The sequence below is a fragment of the Tamandua tetradactyla genome, chromosome 11, assembly GCF_023851605.1.
Source record: "Tamandua tetradactyla isolate mTamTet1 chromosome 11, mTamTet1.pri, whole genome shotgun sequence".
In the NCBI taxonomy this organism is placed as follows: domain Eukaryota; kingdom Metazoa; phylum Chordata; class Mammalia; order Pilosa; family Myrmecophagidae; genus Tamandua; species Tamandua tetradactyla.
The window spans coordinates 51,310,739-51,336,602 of record NC_135337.1 but is presented as its reverse complement, the minus strand read 5'-3'; the positions used below and the strand labels follow the sequence as shown (position 1 = coordinate 51,336,602).

The 25,864-nt window shown below is 38.4% G+C and overlaps 1 protein-coding gene across 2 annotated transcripts in view; it reads left to right on the top strand.

Annotated features, from left to right (window-relative positions):
• Positions 1–25,864, top strand: part of TNNI3K (TNNI3 interacting kinase) — a 286,566-nt gene that overhangs the window by 106,405 nt on the left and 154,297 nt on the right. For both annotated transcript variants that reach the window (XM_077120614.1, XM_077120615.1), the window contains exons 10-17: positions 4,738–4,832; positions 5,424–5,573; positions 17,283–17,369; positions 17,931–17,987; positions 18,928–19,020; positions 19,105–19,162; positions 19,288–19,482; positions 20,236–20,340. In XM_077120614.1, the coding sequence (XP_076976729.1) occupies positions 4,738–4,832; positions 5,424–5,573; positions 17,283–17,369; positions 17,931–17,987; positions 18,928–19,020; positions 19,105–19,162; positions 19,288–19,482; positions 20,236–20,340 (840 nt within the window). The remainder of the gene's footprint in view (positions 1–4,737; positions 4,833–5,423; positions 5,574–17,282; positions 17,370–17,930; positions 17,988–18,927; positions 19,021–19,104; positions 19,163–19,287; positions 19,483–20,235; positions 20,341–25,864) is intronic.

The following is a 25,864-nucleotide window of genomic DNA, read 5'->3' as shown; positions in this document are numbered from 1 at the left end:
TTCCAAGTGGACAGTTAATTCCTGCATTTTTGCCTTTTCTTCTTTTCTGATAAAGGCATTTAGGGCAATAAATTTCCCTCTTAGCACTGCCTTTGCTGCATCCCATAAGTTTTGATATGTTGTGTCTTCATTTTCATTTGCCTCTAGGTATTTACTAATTTCTCTTGCAATTTCTTCTTTGACCCACTTGTTGTTTAAGAGTGTGTTGTTGAGCCTCCATGTATTTATGAATTTTCTGGCACTCCGCCTATTATTGATTTCCAACTTCATTCCTTTATGATCCGAGAAAGTGTTGTGTATGATTTCAATCTTTTTAAATTTGTTAAGACTTGCTTTGTGACCCAGCATATGGTCTATCTTTGAGAATGATCCATGAGCACTTGAAAAAAAGGTGTATCCTGCTGTTGTGGGATGTAATGTCCTATAAATGTCTGTTAAGTCAAGTTCATTTATAGTAATATTCAGGTTCTCTATTTCTTTATTGATCCTCTGTGTAGATGTTCTGTCCATTGATGAGAGTGGTGAATTGAAGTCTCCAACTATTATGGTATATGTGTCTATTTCCCTTTTCAGTGTTTGTAGTGTATTTCTCACGTATTTTGGGGCATTCTGGTTCGGTGCGTAAATATTTATGATTGTTATGTCTTCTTGTTTAATTGTTCCTTTTATTAGTATATAGTGTCCTTCTTTGTCTCTTTTAACTGTTTTACATTTGAAGTCTAATTTGTTGGATATTAGTATAGCCACTCCTGCTCTTTTCTGGTTGTTGTTTGCATGAAATATCTTTTCCCAACCTTTCACTTTCAACCTATATTTATCTTTGGGTCTAAGATGTGTTTCCTGTAGACAGCATATAGAAGGATCCTGTTTTTTAATCCATTCTGCCAGTCTATGTCTTTTAATTGGGGAATTCAGTCCATTGACATTTAGAGTTATTACTGTTTGGATAATATTTTCCTCTACCATTTTGCCTTTTGTATTATATATATCATATCTGTCTTTCCTTCTTTCTACACTTTTCTCCATGTCTCTCTCTTCTGTCTTTTTGTATCTGACTCTAGTGCTTCCTTTAGTATTTCTTGCAAAGCTGGTCTCTTGGTCACAAATTCTCTTAGTGACTTTTTGTCTGAGAATGTTTTAAATTCTCCCTCATTTTTGAAGGACAATTTTGCTGGATATAGGAGTCTTGGCTGGCAGTTTTTCTCTTTTAGTAACTTAAATATATCATCCCACTGTCTTCTAGCTTCCATGGTTTCTGCTGAGAAATCTACACATAGTCTTATTGGGTTTCCCTTGTATGTGACGGATTGTTTTTCTCTCGCTGCCTTCAAGATCTTCTCTTTCTCTTTGACCTCTGACATTCTAAGTAGTAAGTGTATTGGGGAACGCCTATTTGTGTCTAATCTCTTTGGGGTGCGCTGCACTTCTTGGATCTGTAATTTTAGGTCTTTCATAAGAGTTGGGAAATTTTCAGTGATAATTTCTTCCATTAGTTTTTCTCCTCCTTTTCCCTTCTCTTCTCCTTCTGGGATACCCACTACACGTATATTTGTACGGTTCACATTGTCCTTGAGTTCCCTGATACCTTGTTCAAATTTTTCCATTCTTTTCCGGATAGTTTCTGTTTCTTTTTGGAGTTCAGATGTTTCATCCTCCAAATCACTAATTCTATCTTCTGTTTCTTTAAATCTGTCATTGTAGGTATCCATTGTTTTTTCCATCTTTTCTACTTTATCTTTCACTTCCATAAGTTCTGTGATTTGTTTTTTCAGTTTTTCTATTTCTTCTTTATGTTCAGCCCATGTCTTCTTCATGTCCTCCCTCAATTTATCGATTTCGTTTTTGAAGAGGTTTTCCATTTCTGTTCGTATATTCAGCATTAGTTGTTTCAGCTCCTGTATCTCATTTGAACTATTGGTTTCTTCGTTTGACTGGGCCATATGTTCAATTTTCTGAGCGTGATCCGTTATCTTCTGCTGGCGTCTGGGCATTTAGTCAGATTTCCCCGGGTGTTCGACCCTACAGGTTGAAAGATTTTTCTGCGCAGTCTCTGGGATCTGTTCTTCCTATCCTGCCCAGTAGGTGGCACACGTGGCACACGCCTGTCTGTGGGTTCCACCAGCGAAAGTTGCTGTGGGTCCCTCAACTCTGGAAAACTCTCGCCGTAGGGGAGGCCCGGCAACCGAAGCGTCCCGGAAGAATGCCAGCCGGCCCGGGGTTCCAAACGCGGGGAGGGTCGCCGGCTGTCGCAGCACAGGAGAGCGTCCGGCCAAACTAGCTAGTCGGCCCGGGGCACCAAGCGTGGCGGGAGGGCGCCAGCTGTCGCAGCCCGGGAGAGTGCACTGCTCCCAGCCGACGGGGGAGTCACGTGTTTGGAAGGGATTCCCCGGTCACTGTTCTCTGCAGTCTGGGGATTTCCGACCCAACTATCTCAGTTGTTCCGGGGGGCCTCGTGTGGTGGGGGCACCAGCCGCCGCGGCCTAAGGGGACCGCCTGTCCAATTCTACCAGCTGGCCTGGGAAGGTGGAAGGGAGGGACTCCGGTCGCTTGCTGTCCCACCCAGGAAAGCCCGTGCCCCTTGGTGATCTCACCGGAGCTGGTTCTCCCAGATAGTCAGCTGTTCCAGGATGGGGTACGCTGTCCCTTTGATTTCCCTCGTGGCTCCGGGAGCTGCTCTGTATTATCTCCACTCCCCCAGTAGTTGTTCTGGAGGAGGAAAGGTGAGGGCGGCAAGGCTGTCGAGGCTGGTGGCGGAGGAGCACGGTGAAGGCGGGGGAAGAGGGCACCGTGTTGGTTGGAGAGCAGCCGGAGCAGGAGGGGGAGGAGGGGGGGGAGGAGGGGGGTAGGGAGGTCGGGCGGCTCGGCTGCTGCGGGGCGCGTGCGCCGCGCGGCGGTCCGGCGGAGAGAGAGAGGGGGTAGGGAGGTCGGGCGGCTCGGCTGCTGCGGGGCGCGTGCGCCGCGCGGCGGTCCGGCGGAGAGAGAGAGGGGGTAGGGAGGTCGGGCGGCTCGGCTGCTGCGGGGCGCGTGCGCCGCGCGGCGGTCCGGCGGAGAGAGAGAGGGGGTAGGGAGGTCGGGCGGCTCGGCTGCTGCGGGGCGCGTGCGCCGCGCGGCGGTCCGGCGGAGAGAGAGAGGGGGTAGGGAGGTCGGGCGGCTCGGCTGCTGCGGGGCGCGTGCGCCGCGCGGCGGTCCGGCGGAGAGAGAGAGGGGGTAGGGAGGTCGGGCGGCTCGGCTGCTGCGGGGCGCGTGCGCCGCGCGGCGGTCCGGCGGAGAGAGAGAGGGGGTAGGGAGCGAGATGGTTGTTTTTTATTCACTCAATTTTTCAAGAAAGAGTTATTGAGGATCTGCCTTGAGTTGGTACTAGTAGGAACATTAAAATAACATGATCCCTTGTCTCCTAAAAGGAGTTCTATTGTTAGGTATCAAGGTAGACAGGTATATCCATTACCATAACACAATGAGAAGTGATAAGTGCTATGCACTGACATGACAAGGAGGCAGAAGAAACAGCAATGAATTCTGACTTTGGGTTATGAGAAGGCTTCAAAGAGGGGGAAATAGTTCAGGTGGATGAACATGTATGGGATTTCACTAAAGAAAAAGATTTGGGTGTGGCATCCCAGGAAGAGGAAATAACAAGGCCCAGGGAACTATTTCTTCTAGAACCAAGTCCGTACATGCTTCCAGCTGCCATGGTTTCAGTGGGGTCCCCAATGCTAGATCCTATCAGTCCACACATGGCAAGCCTCATACCTCGTGGGGGTTTGGAAATAAGAGTATTGCTAGTGAACAAGAGAGATAAGAAGAAGAGGCATGAGGGAAACTCAGGAAAAGAAAACTCATAAGATTTATGAAATTTCTTTTTCTCTGCATTTTACTAGTAAGCAATAGAAATCAAAATTTCAATTAACTGCTTCAACAAATCTAGTTGCAAAATTTATCTATAAGAAACTTATTTCCTTGGGGGTTCTGAAGATGTTGATTTTTTCTACAAAAAGAACTCCTTCCCAGTTGGAAATAACTGACAATGAGCAGTCCTCCACAGTTTGTTATAGGCTTCCCATAAGCATTACTAACTTGAAAATCTCAGCAGCACAGTGAAACAGTTAGAGAAGGTATTTCCTGTGGGTTTTTAATAGGTGCTTCTAAAACTCAAAGAGGTCAGAGAACTTATCCAAGGTCTTCCAGCTAGTATGTGGCAGAGTTGGTAATTGATTCTAACCCTACAACCCATGCATGGTTAGTGAAATGAAAGCTTTGAGATCTTACTCTCGGATGAAGGGAGGAGGTCTCAGGAAAGACAGGGGATGACTTTTCTGTGGAATAATTTCAGACTTGTGACCTGGATTTGACCAAAGCTCTTAGGACTCTCCTGGATTCTCCCATTTGATTATAATTACTAGGTCCTGCAGTTAAAACTGCACTGAAGTCTTACAATGATTCTCCCCCCTTTCATGAAAAAGAATAATCTCATAGAAAATAATTAAAAATACTAGAAATTTTACACAACTCCTATTTTGCAGGCCCTGATAAGAGAATCTTCAGGACATTCCTCCTGTATTTGCATATTTTTGTTTATTGTTGATAGCTAGTGTTTGCTTGCAGGCTTGTTTATCATCACCTCCTTCCCCTCTCTTCTTTCCTCTCTTTTTCTTCTTTGTCTCTTTGGCACTCTTACACATTCATGAATAGTCTCAGTGAATCAGGCCTTCTATTCTCCTTATATTTTATTTTTTGCAGTGCATGTACTTATGGCAAGAGCATTGACCTGGTTAAATTTCTTCTTGATCAGAACGTCATAAGCATCAACCACCAAGGAAGGGATGGGCACACAGGTAAGGCTGGTGAGAACATCACCGATTCCTGATGCTAAATCAATGCTTAAGAACAGTGGTGTTCCAAGGATGGAGGGAGTGATGGACTGGTCAACCCCCAGCTGGGATTGAGGGATATTTTGTCAGCCGACATCATTTAGAATTGATGGTACATGACAATTAAAAACAGACAAAGTTTAGGTCACTTTTATTTTGTCTTAAATTATCCTCAGTCAGTGGACCCCTTATGGCCTGTGCCCGGGACAGATTGACCATACTTCCTTGGTCTGTTCTCAAAGAAATATCTGTTTGTAGTCTTTGTTCTTTTTCTTAAGAAAAGAGACTAACATTTCTTCTTGGTAATTACAGTGGATGTAGAAATGCTAGAAATCATGCTGCTGCAAAGGTGGTCTATATAGAAGTTTGATGAATATGGAATACTTCTTTTGCTTAAAATATTGTCTTGTTTGCTCAATAGTAAAATTAATTATTTATCAAAGAGGTTAATTCTTGCTTTATATCTCTGATTTACGACAAAAATGCTATATGTGGTGATGACTTCTTTTCAAAGTCAGAGAGTTCAGTTTCTTCTTTCATTCTTTGTGATTATAGGATTACACTCTGCTTGCTACCATGGTCACATTCGCCTGGTTCAGTTCTTACTGGATAATGGAGCAGATATGAATCTGGTAGCTTGTGATCCCAGCAGGTCTAGTGGTGAGAAAGAGGAGCAGACCTGTTTGATGTGGGCTTATGAAAAAGGTATATTTTTAATCATTGAGTCTCTGTAGTGATACATTGAGCTGTGTGCATAGATTATGTCAATGCATCAATAATTCCTTTGCTTGTATGATTCATACACTCCCATTTCCTCTGTAGATTTATTTGAGTCTCTGGTTACTTGGATCAAAGAGTCCAATAGACCATCATTAGGGAAAGCTACTCCCAGGCTGCACGTGAGCTGAAGGCATTCTCAGTATTGGCACTTTAGAAAAGGAATGGGTCATTGCATTTGTATGTACCAGAGAAACCAAAATTGAGATAGGCAAGAGGAGAGGACACTCAGTTGCTTTCTTAAAGTTAGCCTGTATCTCTTACATAGGAGATTTTTCATGTGGATTTTAATGAATAAAATGGAATAAATGCAAAGGAAAAAGAAAAAGGAAATTTGTTAGCTCTAACTTTGCTGACCATACCCATGCTAGAGAAATGTAAAGGAGCCAAACATAAGTATCTAACTACAAACTTAATTGAGCTTGAAGTGGTAAAACCTCAGGTTCTAGTGTGAGAGCACCTGGTTTAAATCAAGCCATTTAAATATTCTTTGACCTTGGGCAAGTTATTTAATCTCTATGAGCTTCAGTTTCTTCATTTGAGAAATGAGGATAATAATTCCTCTTTCACAAGATTGTAAAGATTAAATAAGATAATATGGGTAAATGGCTTAGAACAGTGGCTGACATAAAATAAGTCCCCAATAATTGGTATTTCAATAGTGGTGGCAGTGGGGGTAGTAGTAGTTCAGAAATAAAGATGATTGATAACAAATTCTTCATTTTAAGAGAGAGGAAACTAAGGACAATTAGAAGGTTAAGTAGGCATCTTTGTCATTGTCAATAAGATATATTATATCTCACAAATGATCTCTCTATATACACGTAAGCTGCTGAGGAGTTTAGGGTTTCAGGAACATGGACTAAAATACATTGCCACTGAAATCGTCAAGTTGTAACTAAACACTAAAATACACCAGATTTGTAAGAAATATTTTAATTGGTGTTTTAAATTTTGATCCCTGCACTGTCTTTTAAGGATATTCAAGGTAAGTAAAGAAGTATTTTTATCTCTTATTTTTTAATGCTAGAATCCTAGAAGACTATTGTGAAAGGAGCAGTGACTAAGTTGAGAGATTTCTTAGCCAACCGACGTTGTTCTAAAAGGTTTTCTGCCTGAAGCAGGATATGAAAGTCCATTAATGAAAGGAGAGATGGGGTTTGATGGATGGAAATGGAGAGTTGTTGTGAGCTAAAGACAGGGAGAAGGAAAAACATAGAAATTTGAAGACTGCTAGTAAAACAATGATATGGGAGTTACTTTAATAGAGACAAGTGAACAGGTGTGTTATAGAAAAGAATGAGTTAGATAAAGGCCTGCTATGCTTTTTCCTCTTTGTTTAGGTGCTATACAAACACACGTACACACACTTGTGTGCCTATGCTCATGTTATAAGTGTATAACTTCCTGAATTTTCACAAACTGAACAAGTCAGAATCCAGATGAAAAAAAAAAAAAAAACAAATATAGCCAGCACCCTAGACGCTCCACTTACATTCTCTTTGAATCATTCCCCTAAGAGGGTAACCACTGCTTTCTTGCTGCATAGGCTAGTTGTGCCTCCTTCTGCATTTGGTATAAATGGAATGCTACGTTATGTGCTTCTTTGTACTTGGCTTCTTTTGCCCAACAATTTGTGGGATTCACCCATATTGTCGTAGCAGTAGATTGTTCATTCTTAGTGATGTACAGTATTCTGTTGTGTGATTATACCACAATTTATTTATCGATCCTACTCTTGATAGACATTTGGGCATTTGGAATTTTCAGTTTGGAGCTGTTAAGAACAGTGCTGCTCTGAACAGTCACGTTCATGTCTTTTGGTGAATATATGGATGCATTTCTCTTAGTTATAAAGACATTCCATTTTGTATAAAAGAAATATGGGGTACTCTATATCTGAGTATCAGCTGGAAAATCTTACACATCTAAAGCCTCAGGAGACCTCACAGAGTTCTAGTTTTTCCACTACATTGCATTTATTCAAGTGATTCTCAGACAATGTCTCTCAAGAAATTTGAGTTTCAGAGTTAAGACTGTTTACACAGCATTAGTCTTCTGGAAGGCAGCTCAGAAATAGCTGCTGCAGCTAGCACTTCACAGAGGTTGGCTTTGTTTCTTTTTAGTTGATTGAGAGTGATAGTTGAAAACTGGTTTTTATTTTGTGTGCCACACTTTATATTACAACGAATCATTGTGTAAGTTCCTAAGACTTCCTACCAAACAACCAAGAACAACAAAAACCCTTTAGCGTAGAGGACTCGCACACTGGTCTCTGTAACACATGCCATATTAGTCACTCTTATTCATTCAAATAATATGCTAGGCATCATTGTTGCATTTCATTATTACTATGGATGTTTTGCACATGTTCTAGGGCAAAGCAAGTCAAGCCAACAAAATGAAATTATTGCTATTTTCTCTTGCTGAGAAACACTGCATTGTTTTCATGTATTGAGGGAGGGGTAAAATGGCCTTGTTAAAACATTGTCAACAGTGCACAGTTCCTGTTTTATTCAAATAAAGAAATGTTTTCCCTTTTCCTTCAGAGAGGCAGTCACCAATTTAATTAATGTGGCATACTAAGCATGTTCTTGAGCAGTTTTGCTCTGGAGATGGTCTTACAGAAACATTAGTACTTTACTTGGAGATCTGTCTTTATAGAATAGGGCTGTACCTTATTGTAGTCCTAGAGAGACAAATCAGAAGGCAGTTTTATAACCAGGCCCTGTCTGTTTGAACATGAGTATGTTGAATGTGCCTAATTTAAATAGTTCATCTTAATCTACATTCGAAACAGAAAACTGGCATCTTTTTCAACAGCGTCTTATCTCTATTTGATCCTGGGTCTAAGCCAAATCTGTTGAATGATTCAAACTAAGTATTTAGCCTGACCCCCTTTCTGCTATTCTGATGTAAACCATTCAGGTGTGCTTTGGGGTTCTGGTAGAGTTAACTACTCTCTTTTGGGAATATTTTCAGAAAAGAGTTTAGTCACCAAGGCTCCCTGTGGGATCAGATATGAAGAACACTTTCTATTTACATAGCCTCTTTAGCCTAAAGAGATACAAATCAATCTTGGAAATAATTTGCTGGTGACCTTGATTCTGTGCAGAAGTCTACCAGTTAAGTTTCAATGTTTCTCTGCCCGACTGCATAGAGTTCCAATTTACAATATTTAGAGTGTTTCCCCTCCCCCAAACTCCCTCTTCTTTTCTGCTGTTATGCCACCTGAAAGTGTGGCAATAGCAGAGTCTTACTTGGATTCATTCTGCCCTTTCCCTGGGGTACAAAGACTTTGTATGAATCCATTTAAATTGGCCAGAAGAAATAGCCAACAGCCTGCTTATGTTCAAATCCTCTGCCCTAATCGCTAGTATGGAAAACCCATTGAAAAGAGCTGCACATAATCTTACATCCATTGCATTAAAGATGAAACTGCCGTATTGAAAAGATCTCAGCCAATTAGAATTGAACGCATAGCTCAATAGTATGTCTGGCAGTTAGATTTGAAAAGGCTGCCTTTGACAAAGAAAAGCACTCCTTTATGTCAGGCTGTTTAGGGTCAGAAAATAACCCAAACTAGAAACAGAACTAAAAACTTCGTATTGCTTCAGTACTGACACCAGTTAAAGTAATTTACAGAGGCTCCTATCCCAATATCTAATTATCCAGAATACAATATTTGTATACAGCAGAACCACTTTAATTCACAGTGACAGGAAGCTGAAGTTGGAGAATTAGTGAGTAAGTGAGCAAAAACAATAAAAATCAAGCCTCCTGTACCATGATATATACTTTGTTCATTCCTTTTGACAAGTGTAGTATGGTGTGAATTATTTATAGTAAATGTACTATAGTGCATCTGTAAAGGTAATGAAGTCTTGCAGTCACGACTTTCTACAGTTTTCAGCCAGTAAAAAATAACTGAGGGATGATGGTGGGGGTAGGAGTGGGAGAAAGAAGAAGATTCATTATGTATTTTGATAAATATTCACTATGATTATAAACTTCCAGGCTTCATCTGTTATGAATTCTAACCTATTTGGATTTTACTTTGTTTAGTAGATATAGAGCTAGAGTGGTTGCAGGGGATGGGGTGGGGAGATTGGAAAGGAAGGTTTAACTAAAAGATTTAGGTGGTATCCCAAGATTGATCAGCCACTAATTCCATGTGCAATTGTGTATATTTTGATTCATGTTCAGTGACCCTCTCAGTTAAAAAGAAATAAAAACAATACTGACTCTAGAACTGGGGAACTTTCATTCTTGTAGGGAAGACAACCCACCAAAAAATAGTTTTGAATTATAAATACACAAGACGCCAAGTACATTAAAATGGATAGAAGAGAACTTATGATTATTAAGCACCTCTTATATATGTATATATCTGCATATATATGTGATTTAATTTACTTATTAAAAAACTATAAATTGGTGTTCTCTTTCTATTATAGATTGTTCGAGGCTTAGAGCTGTTAAGTTGCATTTGCTAAGAAATGCAGCTCTTAAAGGGGGGAACTGGAACCAGAGATCAAAATTACTCTAGAGTTCAAGCTCTTACCACCATACTCTACAGTCAGACAGAACTAAGTCCAAATTCCAGCCTCCTTACTAAGTGACTCAGAAGTTACTAACCCTCTCTCAGTATTTCTACTCAGGTTTAAAATGAGGGAATTGATAACCACTTTACATGATTCTGATGAAGGTTAGGGATAAGATGTAAAATGCTTGGCACATAATAGATTCTTAATAAAAATGGAAGGAGCTGTTATTATTAAGTTCAGAGCAGTGGTTCAATCAAGCTCCACAAAACTCTCAAAACCCAAATCCCATGTTCTTTCCTAATTTGCAGCATGCTTTAATGGCCAGTAAGACTTAATATAATATATTAGGATAATGAGCAGTGATAGGAACGCTCTAATGAAAGGTGTATATTCTCACTGAGCACCACTGGACAAACCTGACAAATATAAAAGCTTGTGTTATTTTGTTATATTGCTATTTCTTATTTATAGCTTAAGTAATGCCATTAATTTTAAAACCTTAGGACTGAATCCAGATCAAGAAATTTTTGAAAATCACTAATCAAAATATTATGAAAATAATCCAAAACCATTTTCTAATGTGCATAGTTGCATGTAAATATATAAATAATATTTTAAAACTCTAGAAAAATTTGAAGATCTCATTACTCTAGCAACATTCCCCCCCGACCCCAAAGTTGAGGAGGTCTGTCAAAGAATTTGTAATCGTGTTTTCAGGCCTTTGCACCAGTTGAGTGCGGGATAGTTTTAATTGAATATCTAAGAAGCCTGTAAAACTCAGCAAGTCCAAAATTGAATTCAATGTCACTTTTGTCCTCATCAGTCTGTTTCTCCTAATATATCCCTTTTCCGCTCTGTCACTTAATGTTATTACTGCCCACTTAGCCATATAAGTCAGAAGTCTGGGATGATGCTTGACCACTTTTTCCCCCTCAACTCCCTTTCCCTCATGTCCAATCAATCAAAAAGTCTTGTAGATTTTCCTTGATAAGTGCATTTTGAATCCATTCTTTCGTCTTTAATTTTACTATTATTGTTTCAGTTCCGACCCTCATCATCTTTCCCTTGATCCATTTTAATAGTCCCATAACTGGTCTTCAGCAGCACTTGCATTTATTTTCAGAATACAATTGTATTCTGAGAGATGTAATTAAGTCATATATCATTCTCCAACTTAAAATCCTTTACTGACATGCCCTCACCTACAGGAAAAAGCCCTGGCTTTTTATCAAGATGTAAAAGGACCTCCATGCTCCATCCCCCTCCATCCTCTCATTCCTCATATGTTGTCAGTCCTTGCAGGGGTGACCCCATATCCCACAGCCATCATCACCATGTTCACCACGTGTCACAGCTCTAAACTCTTCACATGCGTTAACTCATTATATCCTCGCAATAACCTTATGAGGGAGCAACTCTCATAGCCCCGTGTTTCATGATAGTAATACAGAACTTCCCAGCTGTTCCTATTCATGTTGTGTTATTTCATATTTCCAAGCTTTTTCTCACTCAGTCCTCTCTGACTCTACATCTTCCCCTTCCTCTCCACCCACTCCATTGTTCACATTTTTTATCCTTACTTAGCCTTCAAGACTCACTTTATGTATCCGCTCTTCAACAAAGCCTCCTGCAACTGACATCCTAGACAATCATGTATCTTTATGTTTTATTGCATCATATGCACGTCTCAATCTCTGTATTTACCATTTCATATTGAAATACTCTTTTGTAACAAATTGTAAACTCCTTTAGAGCAAGCACATAGGTAATTAATACAATGGCTGACTACTAATAGATGTTCAATACATATTCGTTGAAGTGAAACAGAGAATGAACAAATATTTCAGTCATAACGTTCCATTCTATGTCCCACTAAAGGGCACTTGGTGAGTTTGAATATAGTTGATGTCCTCAAGAATAGTAATTACCACTATTCTGTAGTCTCTGTGGCTATTTCTATAAATATCATAGGTTTCTTATTAACTACATGAAATCCTAATAGACAAAATAATGGGTAGAAGGATTTAGAAAATGTCTGAAAACCCTCTTTCTGTGCAGTGGAACTGTGAACATTTTTCATCTGGCTGGAATGCCTCTCTCCTTCAAGTTTGCTTGATCAACTCATGCTCATTTTTCAAATTTCAGTTTAAAAGGCCATTCTCCAAGGAACACTTCCTTAATCCTTCCAGACTGTCATTAGATATCACTATTATGCACATTCCTTTATTTCCTTCCCTAGAGCTTGTGTAAAAATTTCAATAAATATTTACATAACCATTTAATGTTTTTCTCATCCACTCAACAGCATTCATAGGGAGAAGAGATCGTTTCTTTCTATTTCAACATTATATCTTTCATATCAAGCACCATTCATCCATTCAGTCATTCAACAAAAAAATCTGTTGACCTTATATGTGTTAGGCACTAGGGTAAAGCAGTAAGACAGACAGCATGTCCTTGCTCTTATAGAATTTACATTTCTAGAGAGAAGAGGCAGGCTGTAAGCAAGAACACAAATAGAAAATGTCAGATAATGATAAGGACTACAAATAAAATGAAAAGGGAACTAATGGCAAGTAAAAAGTTCAAGGACACTGTTTAAAATTGAGCAGTCATGGAAAACCTCCTTGGGGAGATGCTTTTTCAGCTAGCCCCTAGTAGAGTTCAATAAGTATTTATGGAAAGAAAGGAAAGAGGAAGAGGAGTGAAAAAGGAAGGATGAAAGCTAAATAACTTTGTTTGTATTAATGGTCTCTTGGCAAAGCATTCATGTTGTGGATTCTTTTTACAAAGCACCATCTTTGTTTGGGATTGGTCGTTAAGGGACAAAAATAATGGTGAAAGAAGATGTGTTTTCTCTCTCTGTGATATAAAATTTAGATATCAATCAGATTTGAATTATATAAGAAGAGATAGCAATCTGGAATTTTTGTAGACCCTGATTTAATTGACAGTATGTGAGACCAGGACTTTCTGGAGGAAGATGAGCCATAGCAGGTAAAACATCAGAAACCACCCTCAGATCTCACTTTTCAATGCTTCTAGAAAGCAAGTGTTTAACATGATGTGGAAAAGTGTATATTAAAATATTGGGCAATATTTTGCTGTGAAAGTTTTATTCTCTGACTCAGGTGTAAAGTAAGGCCCAAGTTGTTCCTTTGATACCTGGATATATGAAATATACTAAGCCAATGAGAATTCTGAAATCAAAACCAAGTCTCCCAGTTCTTTCCTTAGTCTTGGACCCAGAAGTCTTAAGGAAACACAAAGCCAGGGAGACGCTCTTAGAACTAGGGACACTTATTATTCATCTCCATGCCTTAGTCCTTAAAACAGTTTTCATAGCAAGGGATGAGAATCAGCATTCATTGTTGTTAAGATGATATGGTGGAGGATGGAGAGACAACTTTATAATGAAATAATTTAAACTGTACTGCTCCTTCTTAAAAATTATGGATGCCCTGTTACATTCATGGCTGTGATATAAGTAGTAAACTGTCTTTGTGTAAGACTGACTTGTAACCTTAAGCAAAAACCTAGGTTCTAAAATAAATATTTACAAAATTGCAAGCAAGGAAGTTTGGGGGAGGATTACACCAAATGTAAAGAATAAGGGAATACAAATTAAGGGAAAACGTGGTATTTGGGGACTATAGGCAGGACTGGAAGAGTCAAAGCAAGAAATGAAAGAGCCCTCAAGCTGGTAAGAGAGTCACATTTTCCAGCACCTCAGATGCCCCAGCGAACAATAGTATGAAAATACAAGTCATTATCATAACTGCATTAAGCTAATAAAATAACCTCCTATTTGGGAATAATACTTGTATATAGATAGTAAATTCTTAGATATAAGAAAACCTTTTATTTAATTAGTGCAAGTGTGATTATCTCTGGATATGTTCCATTAATATGCCTGTGTTATCTGAGTGTATTTATTATCAGGAGTTTCCCTTAACAAGTCCAATTATTGATCTCCATCAAGAAATTTTTCTGCTTAATAATATCCTTTGGTCAAGTAGCAGGGAGCTGGGTCCTAGTGGTTTTGGGGTTTATTTGCATATGCTTTGGTGGTTTATCAGAACAGTTCTAATGGTGGAGAATTTCTCACATGTGGACTGCCTCAGCCCATAGTTGGCAGGAGGTGGGAAATCAGGTGAAGATGCCTTCCAGAGCCAAAGGGGACTCTTGGCATTTCCCTGGCAGCCTTGTGTTTATCATCAGCCAGAAACCATGCACTCATTAGGCTCTTGATGAAAAGCATTCCAAAGAAAATGCCAGCATTGTGGCACTCTACTGGCAGGAAATTAAAACTGCTCAGAGCAAGTGGAGCCAAGAGAGCTGTTGAAATGAAAGGTAACATCAACGGTGTGATCACTGACTCACACAGGCATTCAGGATTCGGGATGTGATTTCTGCTTTGCTAAGGAAAGCATGAGGCCCTCTGGACTGTCAGCCAACGTCAGTCCGACAGAGGGCTGACACAGGTGGGGAGGCGGGCTCTATGAGTAAAACTTTCATGTGCTTAGGTAAATACCAGGGGTTTGGGTTAATTAGTTTCCCCAAAGGACTCTCTTCAAGGAAAAACAGAAACAGGATTTTTTTTTGCCTTGCCCCCAATCACTTAAAGGCCAAATTAAGTAAAAGAGAGATTCTAAAAGCAGTGCAGGTCCTATTAGAGTTGGGGGTGGGTGGGTGTGGCAGGCAAAACCTTAGAACCTATGAATCTCTCAATGGGACAGATGAAGGGATATTTCAATTCCAGAGGAATTTTTGGTATTGTTACTTCTTACATCCTGAGACTAAGGATACAAGCTTTACATGTGTCCTTATATCTTTATAAGTTTATGTTCTTATAAGGTGGTCACCAGCAGAAGACGGTCATCAGCCAGAAAAAAAGGTGTTCCTCAGGAGGTGACACCAAGACGTAAGCAAGGCGCAATGAAACTTATTCAAAATTGGGTGTGTGGGCAGGATGATAGTCTCCCCAAAATAAACAGGTCCTAATTCATAGAACCTCTGAGTATGTTACTGCACATGGCAAAAGTCAATTAAAGTTGCCCATGGAAAACTGACCTTAATATAGGGAGATTAACCTGCATTATCCCAGTAGGTCAAATGTAATCACAAGGTTCTTAAATTTGTAAGAGGCAGAAGAGGAGGTCCCAGTGATGTACTATGAGGACTCAGTCCACCATTGCTGGCTTCGAAGGTGTGTAAATTAGCTTCTGTAAATTATATTTTTAGTAAAAGCATAAAGTAGTATCACAGTTCACTTCTATTGAAAATTGCCGAGCTAATCAGAGGAACAATAGGCAATTCTTACACAGGCTAGCACTGGAGAAGCACTACTGCACCTGATGTGCACTTCCCTATTTCCCTGTCCAAATCCGGTACCCCTTTCAGCTTGGCTTGCTGGGCACCAGCCATGCCAGCCTTCTCTTGTTTTCTGAACATGTGATGTTCATTCCTGTCTTGGGTCTTTCACATTATCTGTTCCCTCTGCCTATTTCGCTCTTACCTCAGATCTCTGCCTGTTGGCTAATGTTTAGGACTTGAGGTTGGCTTTTCCCTCATTGTGAGCCCACAAGTCCAAAGCAAGAATGCTAATGGGACTGGTCCCCTGTGATTTCATCATAACCTGTACCTAGGGTTTGAGAAAATCAGGGATCTACCAGTCATGAATAGAAAGCTGTGTATCATAAGAAAAAAGAAAGGAGTTGTTAACTGTGTAAATTTAGGTTTTGTTACAAGTTGGCAACCTTAATCACAGTGCTTTGGTTGGTGGTGGTGCTTGAACCAGGTCTTAGGACGTTACTTTGGAAATGCTTTTAGTGCTAGTAAATGTCACAATTATTCCTCCTCACCATCTTGCATGCACTATTAATTTGAAGTCTTTTTTGAAGGGAGGATTTGATACTCTATAAATTAGCTAGGTGGGTCCTGAACTATGATTTTTTGTGATGGAGGAGCACTTCTGCTTTTTCAATTGCTAGAGTTTGCCATTTTTTTAATGAGTGCTGTTACATTTTACAAGTCTCTTGGCAGGGTCTTTAAGGTTGACTTTGTTTTCCTTGTGTATAAATTAGCTTCAATAAATTATATTTTTAGTAAAAGCATAAAGTAGTATCACAGTTCACTTCTTTTGAAAATCACTGATATAATCAGAGGAAATTAAGCATTCTTTAACCTTCTCAATAGTAAGATCCTACTGCAGGTTAATAAAACCCAAAATATCAGTGGTGTTATATGATAGAAATTTATTTCTGAGTTACCTAGCCATCCAGGGTGGATATTTCTGGTCAGTGGATGGCTTTCTCTCATTCAGTGATTTGGGTGCTTCATCGTGTCCTGGGGTCTCAGAACCCTCTGCATCCAGCCAGTAGACAGGAAAAGAGTTGCGAAGGCTCATCTCTTTCTTAAAAGCCCTGTTTTGAAAATGACATTATTTCTGCTCGTATTACCTTGGTGATAATTAGTTACAACTTCACGACTGCATTCAAGGGAGGTTGAGAAATGTAGTCCCTGGGTGGATAGCCATGCACAGTGACAAAATTACCCTGTGAAAGGGGAGTACGAATGTTGATGGCACCTAGCTGTCTGAGGTACAGAAACCTCTGTGAATGATCTCAGCACCATGTTATTCTACAGTTGCCAACCGAAAGCAGTGCTCAGCCACAACAAATATATTGCTCCTTCCTTATTGCCTGATACATTTTTTACACTTTTAATGGTGTCCTCATTATCTGCTCCCATAGCACTTGATACTTCCTCCTTGAGATATTCTCATCAATCTTGAAATTACTCATTCAGTGTCTCTTTTCCCCACTAGACTGTAAGCTTCTTGAGAGCAGGGGTGTTCATTGTATCCCCAGTGCCCAATCTCCTCTCTCATAGTGCCTCACCTGTAGTAGAATCTTAATAAATTGCTTTTGAATGAATGAATAAAAGTACTAAATTCCAATCGTAGTATATTATCTCTTAAGATACTTCCTATTTGTAAGTTACCTCCAGTCATTTTCAGAATAGATGGTGGGCTGAATAAATCAAGCAACAGTTACAGCCTTTTATCCTTTTTTGTCTTTCTGTGAAGGGCACGATGCAATTGTTACACTCCTGAAGCATTATAAGAGACCCCAGGATGAACTGCCTTGTAATGAATATTCTCAGCCTGGAGGAGGTACCCCCTTTCTTATTCAGTGCTCATTGGAAATGTGTTATTGTGCCTAAGGGTAAACCTGTGTTTCTGTTGTTATCATTCTGGGAGTGGAGGGGAGGGCATAGTTTGTGTCCAGTCAGCTTTATTTGAAGAAAACTTATGTCCCAGTCAGGCTGAACATAAAGAAGTCTCCACTTAGGCTGTTCTCTAACTCACCAGTCTTTACTTCTACCAAGTTTACCAACTCGCGGACTGGATGGATGTTTGTGAGACTTGTGCATGACGGGAGGATCTGCAGAAGCTGAGAGCAGTCATTTTCCATTTCAGTAATCTATTAAGGCTAGGACAGAGAATACTCATATCCAGACACAAATTAAATCTGCTGGAGTCTGCCTGACCCAGAGTTTTTTTAAAAATCATTTTATGCACTTTCTAAATCAACACTTGCTGTTCAATTTCAGTATCCGGTATCCCAACCTGGGCTTTAAGCAATCATCTCACTCAGTTTTGTAGTTCACCTGAACTTTTGAATAGAAAAAAATGATTGCTACTCTCAACTCTGTTATTTAATTTGATTCGTAGATGGCTCCTATGTGTCTGTTCCATCCCCTTTGGGGAAGATTAAAAGCATGACGAAAGGTAATTTTACTGTGGGACAAATGTTATTTTTTATTGTCAAGTCTAAGTATTGCCTCAAATAGGATAACTTTCTTTTATGCTTACGTATTACAAAGGATTAATATTTTATAAGTAGAAACGATATTATCAATAGACCATTCTTTCCATAATTAACTTTACCTGCTGCTCTATTTTGCATATGCCCTCTCAGTTCGTGGAGGTATAATAACAATGAGAATTCTATATTAGTAGTAAAGATTAAAATCCCATGGCATTTTTAGAATTGCATAATTTTATAAAATATGAATTAGAAATGTTAATAGTTCTTTGAAAAGAATTGGGGATAGTTGGCCTCAGGAAAATATTTGAAAATTCAAGCATTTTTCAAAAGATCCCAAATAAGCAGTGCTATGGGAACTTTTATGAATGTATGCTGAACATGAAAATTAATAACAATGGACCAGGAAAGTTAAAAATACCATTTGACTATAAAATTATAGCTAACTATTTGGAATTTAAAGTCTTTTAAAATTATTTTTTGGTTTGGATATTTCCTATGAATTATTCATATGCTCATTTCCTGTCCCTTAATTGGTATGCCTTGAGGTTTAGTTTATGAATGTAGGTTGCAGAGACTGATCAGATAAGAGCCCTTATCAGGATGTGATATGGACTGTACTCCAGGGTTGCCATGTCATGCAGGCAAGCTGATTATTGATTAGATCAGGAATAAGCCTTTAGCCCTGATAACAAAAATCAGGTTACAGAGCCAGAAAACCCACATGCTTTAAATGAGGGGGCCAGGGATCACTTGTTATGAGGTTTTAGTATCCCTAAGTAGTCAATTACAGTTGGAAATTTAAATGTTACTAGGGAATGTTTTCGTTAATTAAAGCTTGTAAATGCGTGCACATGTGTATTTATTCTCTTAAAAAAGTAAAAGAACAATTCCCCTCTGCAGAGAAGGCAGATGTGCTCCTCCTGAGGGCTGGATTGCCTTCACATTTCCATCTTCAGCTCTCGGAAATTGAGTTCCATGAGATAATCGGCTCAGGTAACCTAAAAAATACTGCAGTCTGCTTTAGTTCCATGAGCTCAACCTAGTACATACTTAATTATTTCTCTTAAATAATTTTAGGTTCTTTCGGGAAAGTATATAAAGGACGATGCCGAAATAAAATAGTGGCTATAAAACGGTAAGCAAGCAAATGAGAAAATCTGTATCTAGGTGATTTTGTAACCTTCGAGAAACATATGCATGAGTAACCATTTGTTCAGATCCATCTGTTGACTGAAAATTTCCTTTTGCTGATGCTTCTAGTTACCGAGCCAACACCTACTGCTCCAAGTCAGACGTGGCCATGTTTTGCCGAGAAGTGTCCATTCTCTGTCGGCTCAATCATCCCTGTGTAATTCAGTTTGTGGGTGCCTGCCTGAATGATCCCAGCCAGTTTGCCATTGTCACTCAGTACATATCAGGGGGTTCTCTGTTCTCCCTCCTTCATGAACAGAAGAGGTATGTGTTCTGTGCTCTGATTTATCATTTGACATGTCATAGAGTTAACCTTGCAACACCTGAGAAGATTTCAGTTTGGATGAGCCTTCACCTTCTGAAATCTCTGCATGCTGTAAAGTGTGGCATTTTTAAGATGTTAATACTATATGCCAAATAATTATGTTTTGATGGATAGAAATACCTCTGTGCTTTCTTAATAGAAATTCAGTTGGAGGTAACAAATTCCAAAGAATCTCGATTGGTAACTGATGTTCATAATAATTAGGTTAAATTTGACATACCCATGATGCAAATATACATATGCTCAGAATAAAGTAATTACCAGAGATCCCAGTATTTATTACAAAAGAGAGAGAGAAGAGAGCTTAAAAAAATGGCTTACACAAGACTCTAATTTAAACTTACTTCTAGATCCCTACATATGATAATTAGAATGTAGTTTCAATCTGTCAGTGATTGAAATATATTCTTTTTTAATGTTATTGCAAAGAAATTAAGTATGATATTACAAATATTTTAAAGTTGAATAGAATATTTTAAATAAGAGGGGTTGATATCTGAGTTGATCTATAATTAAACATCTGATGTGGAAAAGCTATTTTTCCAGATTTTTAAATTTTTAACTTAACCTTCAATAAAGCAAAAAAGGCTGAAATTATACAGAATAACTAATCACACATACCATTTGATTTCTTTTAGGAATATATTGGCTTTGACCATTTCATACTCATGAAATCTGTTTTTAAATTCTAGGATTCTTGACTTGCAGTCTAAATTAATTATTGCAGTAGACGTTGCCAAAGGTATGGAGTACCTTCACAACTTGACACAGCCAATTATACACCGTGACTTGAACAGGTATTTTTTTTTCCAAATAATAACTTAGGGTTGTGTATCTGACAAGTAGTCTAAAACAGATTTCTGTTGTTGCAGATCTGGTTTCTCCACCTACCTTATGGATAAGGGGACATCTATTATAATCCCAGATAATAGAAAATTTTGTCATTGCCTTTTGCAGGGATAGAAAGCTGCCTGTCAGGGACCTTTCACATCTATGAAGAGAGTCTAGAAAGATAGTGAGGTCTGAAAGATTCACCAGCTAGCTAGCTCTCAGATCAGAAAAGTCAGACCAAGGATTGAGCTCAAGGACTACTATGGTACATTAAGTCTCATTCAAAGTTTTATATCCAGTGTTTTATATCAGGTATATAAAATTACCTCAAACACCACTTTTAGGCTACCATCTTGGTATTTTTGTGTTAGTAAATCCAGCCAAAATGCAGTCCTAGTTTATGACAGAAGAGATTTTTCACATGGAATGAAGATTTGAAATGAATATAGAATCAAAGTGTTCCAGTAGTGAAGCATCAAAGAGTTTCTCTTTCATTTTCAAACAGCAGAACAATTTCTCTAAGCAAAAATTTACTTGGAAGGTCAATATACAAAATGACGCATTAGTTGAAGGCACAGTATGGGGTAGAGAGCTCTGTCCGCTTTCCTTTTCCTACTGCCCAAGCAAGGGATCTCTGGATCATCTCTGTGTAATTCCCAAAAGTACTGTGAGGGGTGGTTGGACAACCATTGATCAAGTTTATAAAGCCAGTCAGATTATTCAAAATCATTAACTTTCAGTTCATGATTGTCAATAAGACTCATATAAAACCCATATGTAGTTCTTTGTATAACCTCCACAGTTCTGAAACTATTAAATTTTAATCAAACCTTAGTCCCATTTGTCCAACAACTATTTGAACACCTACTATGTTCTAAGCCTTATGGGTTTCACAGTAGAGCCTGCAAAGTGGAAGTAGCATAGACTCTATTCTCCAGGAGCTTTTATAGCAGATGGGAAACATACTTATGCAAATATATTTCAAGGTCTAAATTAGCAAGTTCTATAGAAGAGATAGTAAAAAATTCTATAAAATTACAAAAGAAAGAATATTAATTAATTCTGAGGATGTCACAGATAACTTCATGGAAGAAGTCACATTTGAGCCTGAAGGATAGATAGAGTTTGGAAGAGCATTCAAAGTTCAGGGAGACATTAAGAAAATAGAGGTCAGAATAGTAAGGATATATGTAGGAAAAAGAATAGCTTCATTTCAGTATTTGAAGTGAATGAATGCGTATAATGTATATAACAAATAAAGAGAAGTATTGGGAAAGAAATGTCAGATAAAATAAATGGGAACAAAGGCACAGAAATCAGGGAATGTCAGCTTAAGAGAGTTTAGACATTGTTCTGTAAGCAAGAAGGAGGCCCTAAGAATATTTGAACTGGAAATCACAAATTCGGAGCTACATTATGGAAAAATTAATCCAGCATCTGTGTAAAAGTTTAACTTGAAGGGGAAGATTGAAAGTCAAGCAACTGGTGAAGCTGTTGGAATAATTTAGATGAGAAGTAATGAAAGCAGAACTTCACTAGCGGTAATGGAATGAAAGGAAGAGACAAACAGGAAAGCCAGAAGAGATAAATCAGACATGAATATGGTTGGATCTTAATATTAGAAGTAGACATCTACAGACCTAATTATTTGCTAGTTTTTAAATGAAGGGCATTTTTAGATATTAGTTCTTTTCTTTACCTCTCTTTTCAAAATAAATAGCTGTTTTAATAATGAGTGTCTCTATCAAGCTTTTAAAAAATGAATATAGGTGAAGATGATGTGAGTTTGGAGAGTATTATGTTGTTATCCCAATAATTTTTGAATGTGATATTAAAGCAAATGAGCAATCATAACAATTTTTCTTTAGCTGTAACTCTTCACTTGTGGGGCAATTGAATGTGTGTTATACAGGTAGCAGGTATGTACTTATATACCAAAAGTTTAAACTTTGATAAACAGTGTTAAAACAGACATTTGCTATACAACAGATACAGGTTTATATTTACCTTTCTATCTCTAATCTAACCTAAATACTTTAATTATAACAAAAAGTCTTCAAATTTCATGAAACATTGTTTCATACGTGCCCTCAATATAAGTTGATCCTGAAACCGTTGCATCTACTTGTTTGTGGATTATTTTCTACCAATCTTTAACTTGGCAACATCAACAATAAAATCATTTTTTTCAGATTATTGCACATCTTCTGTGCACACAGAATTGAGCATGACTCAGAAGAATGTAAGCTATATTCCTTCCCTTCAGAGGGCTTACTATGCTCTAGTTAGATACAGGGGACATCTGCCTGGATAGCAACTACATTTCCTTTAAGGCAGAAAGTAATCGAAAACCAAAATGATTAAGTAGCAGTTTTCAAAGGCTTTGAAGTAAGTCAAAGATCAAAGTGGAGTAGAAGGCAAAAACTAGACTTTGAAAAATAAGCATGCATCTTTCCTCACTCTAAATAGCATGCTGACCCCTGCTAACCCACAGTCCTTAGGAAGTCTCGCTGAAACAAGAAGCAGGAAAGATGCACATCCAAGACTGAGGAACTTAGACCCTTGTTTGCATTTGTATTGAAGTGACCTGTTTATATTTTTGCCTCTCCTACTGGTCTGAGTTTGTCAGGGCCTCAAGGGCAGGGACCTGGGCCTCTTCTTTTCAGATTTCCAGGGCTGAGGATAGTGTTTCACACAAATACCTTCAATCAGTGGATTTTGAATGGAAGCTAATTCTCAAGGTGTTTTGTGGATGTCATTTCAGGAAGCAATGGTCTAGTTGGCATAAGTAGGGCCACTTGTAGGTATAGATCAACTAAGTTACTCAATACCTTTTAAACTTTTCAAGAAAAGAGATTGTTTGAGCTATTGATCCATCCATGGGAAGATGGTGCTTCTATGTTTGGGTATGTGTTCTCGATTTTGAGTGAAAGGAAAAACTCGGCTTTTTCCTGGCAATCGAGGCTACCCTGAGGCTTCTGACAATACACAGGTATGAAAGTTAGTTCTAACCTCAGTACAAACTAAGGAGAAGTGGAAAGATGAGTAAGGCAGTGCTTATTTTCAATGATTGATGATAATAGTGATGGCAATGGCAATACCTACCATTCATTTAGCACTTACAATGCATTAACAATAAATAATGTTTATATTTAATCATCACAAAAATACCATGGCACAGCTATTATCTCCATTTTAGTGATAAGGAAACTGATTAAAGAGATTAATTCCAAGGTCACATCCTCACAATGTTCTTAACCCTACATTATATAGTCACAACTAGAAAAAAAAAGAAAAAAAAAAAGAACAGGTAAGAATAGAGACAAAGGAGGCTGGTGATATTGGATGGAAATCAGCAATATTTATTAATCTGCTCTCTGCACTTTCAGTCCTTAACAGACTCAATTCCTATGATCCAAACTTTTTCTCATATCATCTCCTCCTGCCAATGTGACCCTGCCTTATTTCTTCTTTTACACACTGTGTTCTGCTGGTATGCAGTATAAGTTGAATACGAGGCATGTAGACATGTTTGTTTCGCGCCATAGTACTTAAATATTTTAAAGGGAATGTAGCTTTAGGCCAGAAGCCACTCTTGAGTTTACTGCAGACCCCACCACCTATCTACTCACACCTGGCCTAAGTTATATATTCACATTGTGGCTTGAAAGCCATGGTTTACATTAAAGTCTTTAAAACTGTTGACTTAGCAGTAGTGTTTATATTTTCTTGAAAAAGTATGTTTTCCAAATTGTTTGACAGTGAAACCAAAACACCTACAAATGTATATGGATCAAATGAGTCGTCTCCCTCTATAAGTATATAGTATAGGATAGAGTATACAACACATGAAGAGCTAAATTGGTGATCCCTTATATCGCAGAGTGGCCATAACACTCCTAACAAACCTACATCTTCTCTAATTTAAAAAATGGATTAATTAATTATATAAAATATTAATTGACTGCTTAATATGAGCCAATGTCTGTGCTATGTTCTGCAGATACAACTGAGAATGATAGACCAAAGAACTCTTTCCCCAAACCTTCCGGATCCTAAGAATCATCTTGGGGCCCACATTAAAGAAACAAATTCAAAGACCCCTTCCTTGAAGGATCTGATTCAGAATGTCTTAGGTCGGGCCTGGGAATCTAAGTTTTATACAAGATTTTCAGCTAATTATTTTTGCCAAACAAGGAGAGAAGAAACATTATTCTAATACAGGGTTCTCAACTTTAGTTGCCTATTCTAATCTCTGGAGATCTTTTTAAAAATCCTGTTGCTGATTAAATCAGAAACTCCAGGAAGTGGAGCCCAGGTAGTACCCTTTTAGACAGCTCCCAGGTGATTCCAATGTACAGGTAGGTTTGAGAACTACCTCTTAGTCAGAGACTAATTACTCCTCTTAACCATGTACCAGACAAGCTCATTCTTCTCTGCTGCCAGTGTGGGATGGCAATATTGGAGACTCAGTCACAGTGTAACCCCAGATGTTTTGAGAATCATTGTCCTGGATACAGTATGTTCATTCATTCATTCATTCATTCATTCATTCATAATGAATACAAAAGATAGAGTTCCACAGGCAGATGGAACCCATGGCACAGAGTAGGTCCCAAGTTCCAGCAGTCTCTATGGCAGTTGTGCTATATGTATTAGGACCCTCTAGAGCATCTAATTTATAATGCATGGTTGATACTAGAGAGTTCCCAGAAGTGTAGAATCTTCATAGTCAACTAAAACAGAAGTAAATTCTTCAATAATTGGAAAATTGCAGTGCACACAGTTTATTTGGGTATTTAAAACTATAAAATCTAGAATAATATATAACTATGTGTAATAAATAGATATATACATGTAAAGAGAAAGATTCATATGTGTGTGAATTATATATTAATGTACTTACACATTTCCATATGGTTGTGTGATGCATCTAGACTTTTTCAGCTGGAGTTCTGAGAGAACTAAGGAAATCTAAGGAGTGATCCTCTCAATTCTCACAAAGATAGGGCTTAGCTGTCACCCTCTGGGATACATAGGAGAGAAATTCATTTATTTCGCAAAAGTGGATATCTTAGGCTTAAGGGCTGGCTATAGTTATGAAATGTTTATATCCAAATTTGTAATCTGACTTCAAATTAAAATTTTAAAGCAATGAGTAGTAATCAGATCACCATTTAGTAATTTTCCCTAAAGGAAATTTAGAAACGTTAGGGTAGGGTGTCTGCTGCAACAATAAATCCCAAAATGCATAATAATTCAAATGCAATGTGGTATATATTGTGGATGGACATGTTGTTAGGGTGGCACTTGTCCATGTAGTTACTCAGGTCTCATTTTCAACTTGTGAATTCCAAGGTCTCCTTGAGGATCATCCCCATTGAAGTGAACTTAGGAAAAGAACACAAAAGATGTACATGAGCTGTTTCTTGCATCACTACCAGTTTATATCCCATGGGCAAGAACTCAGTTACATGGCCATGTCTAACT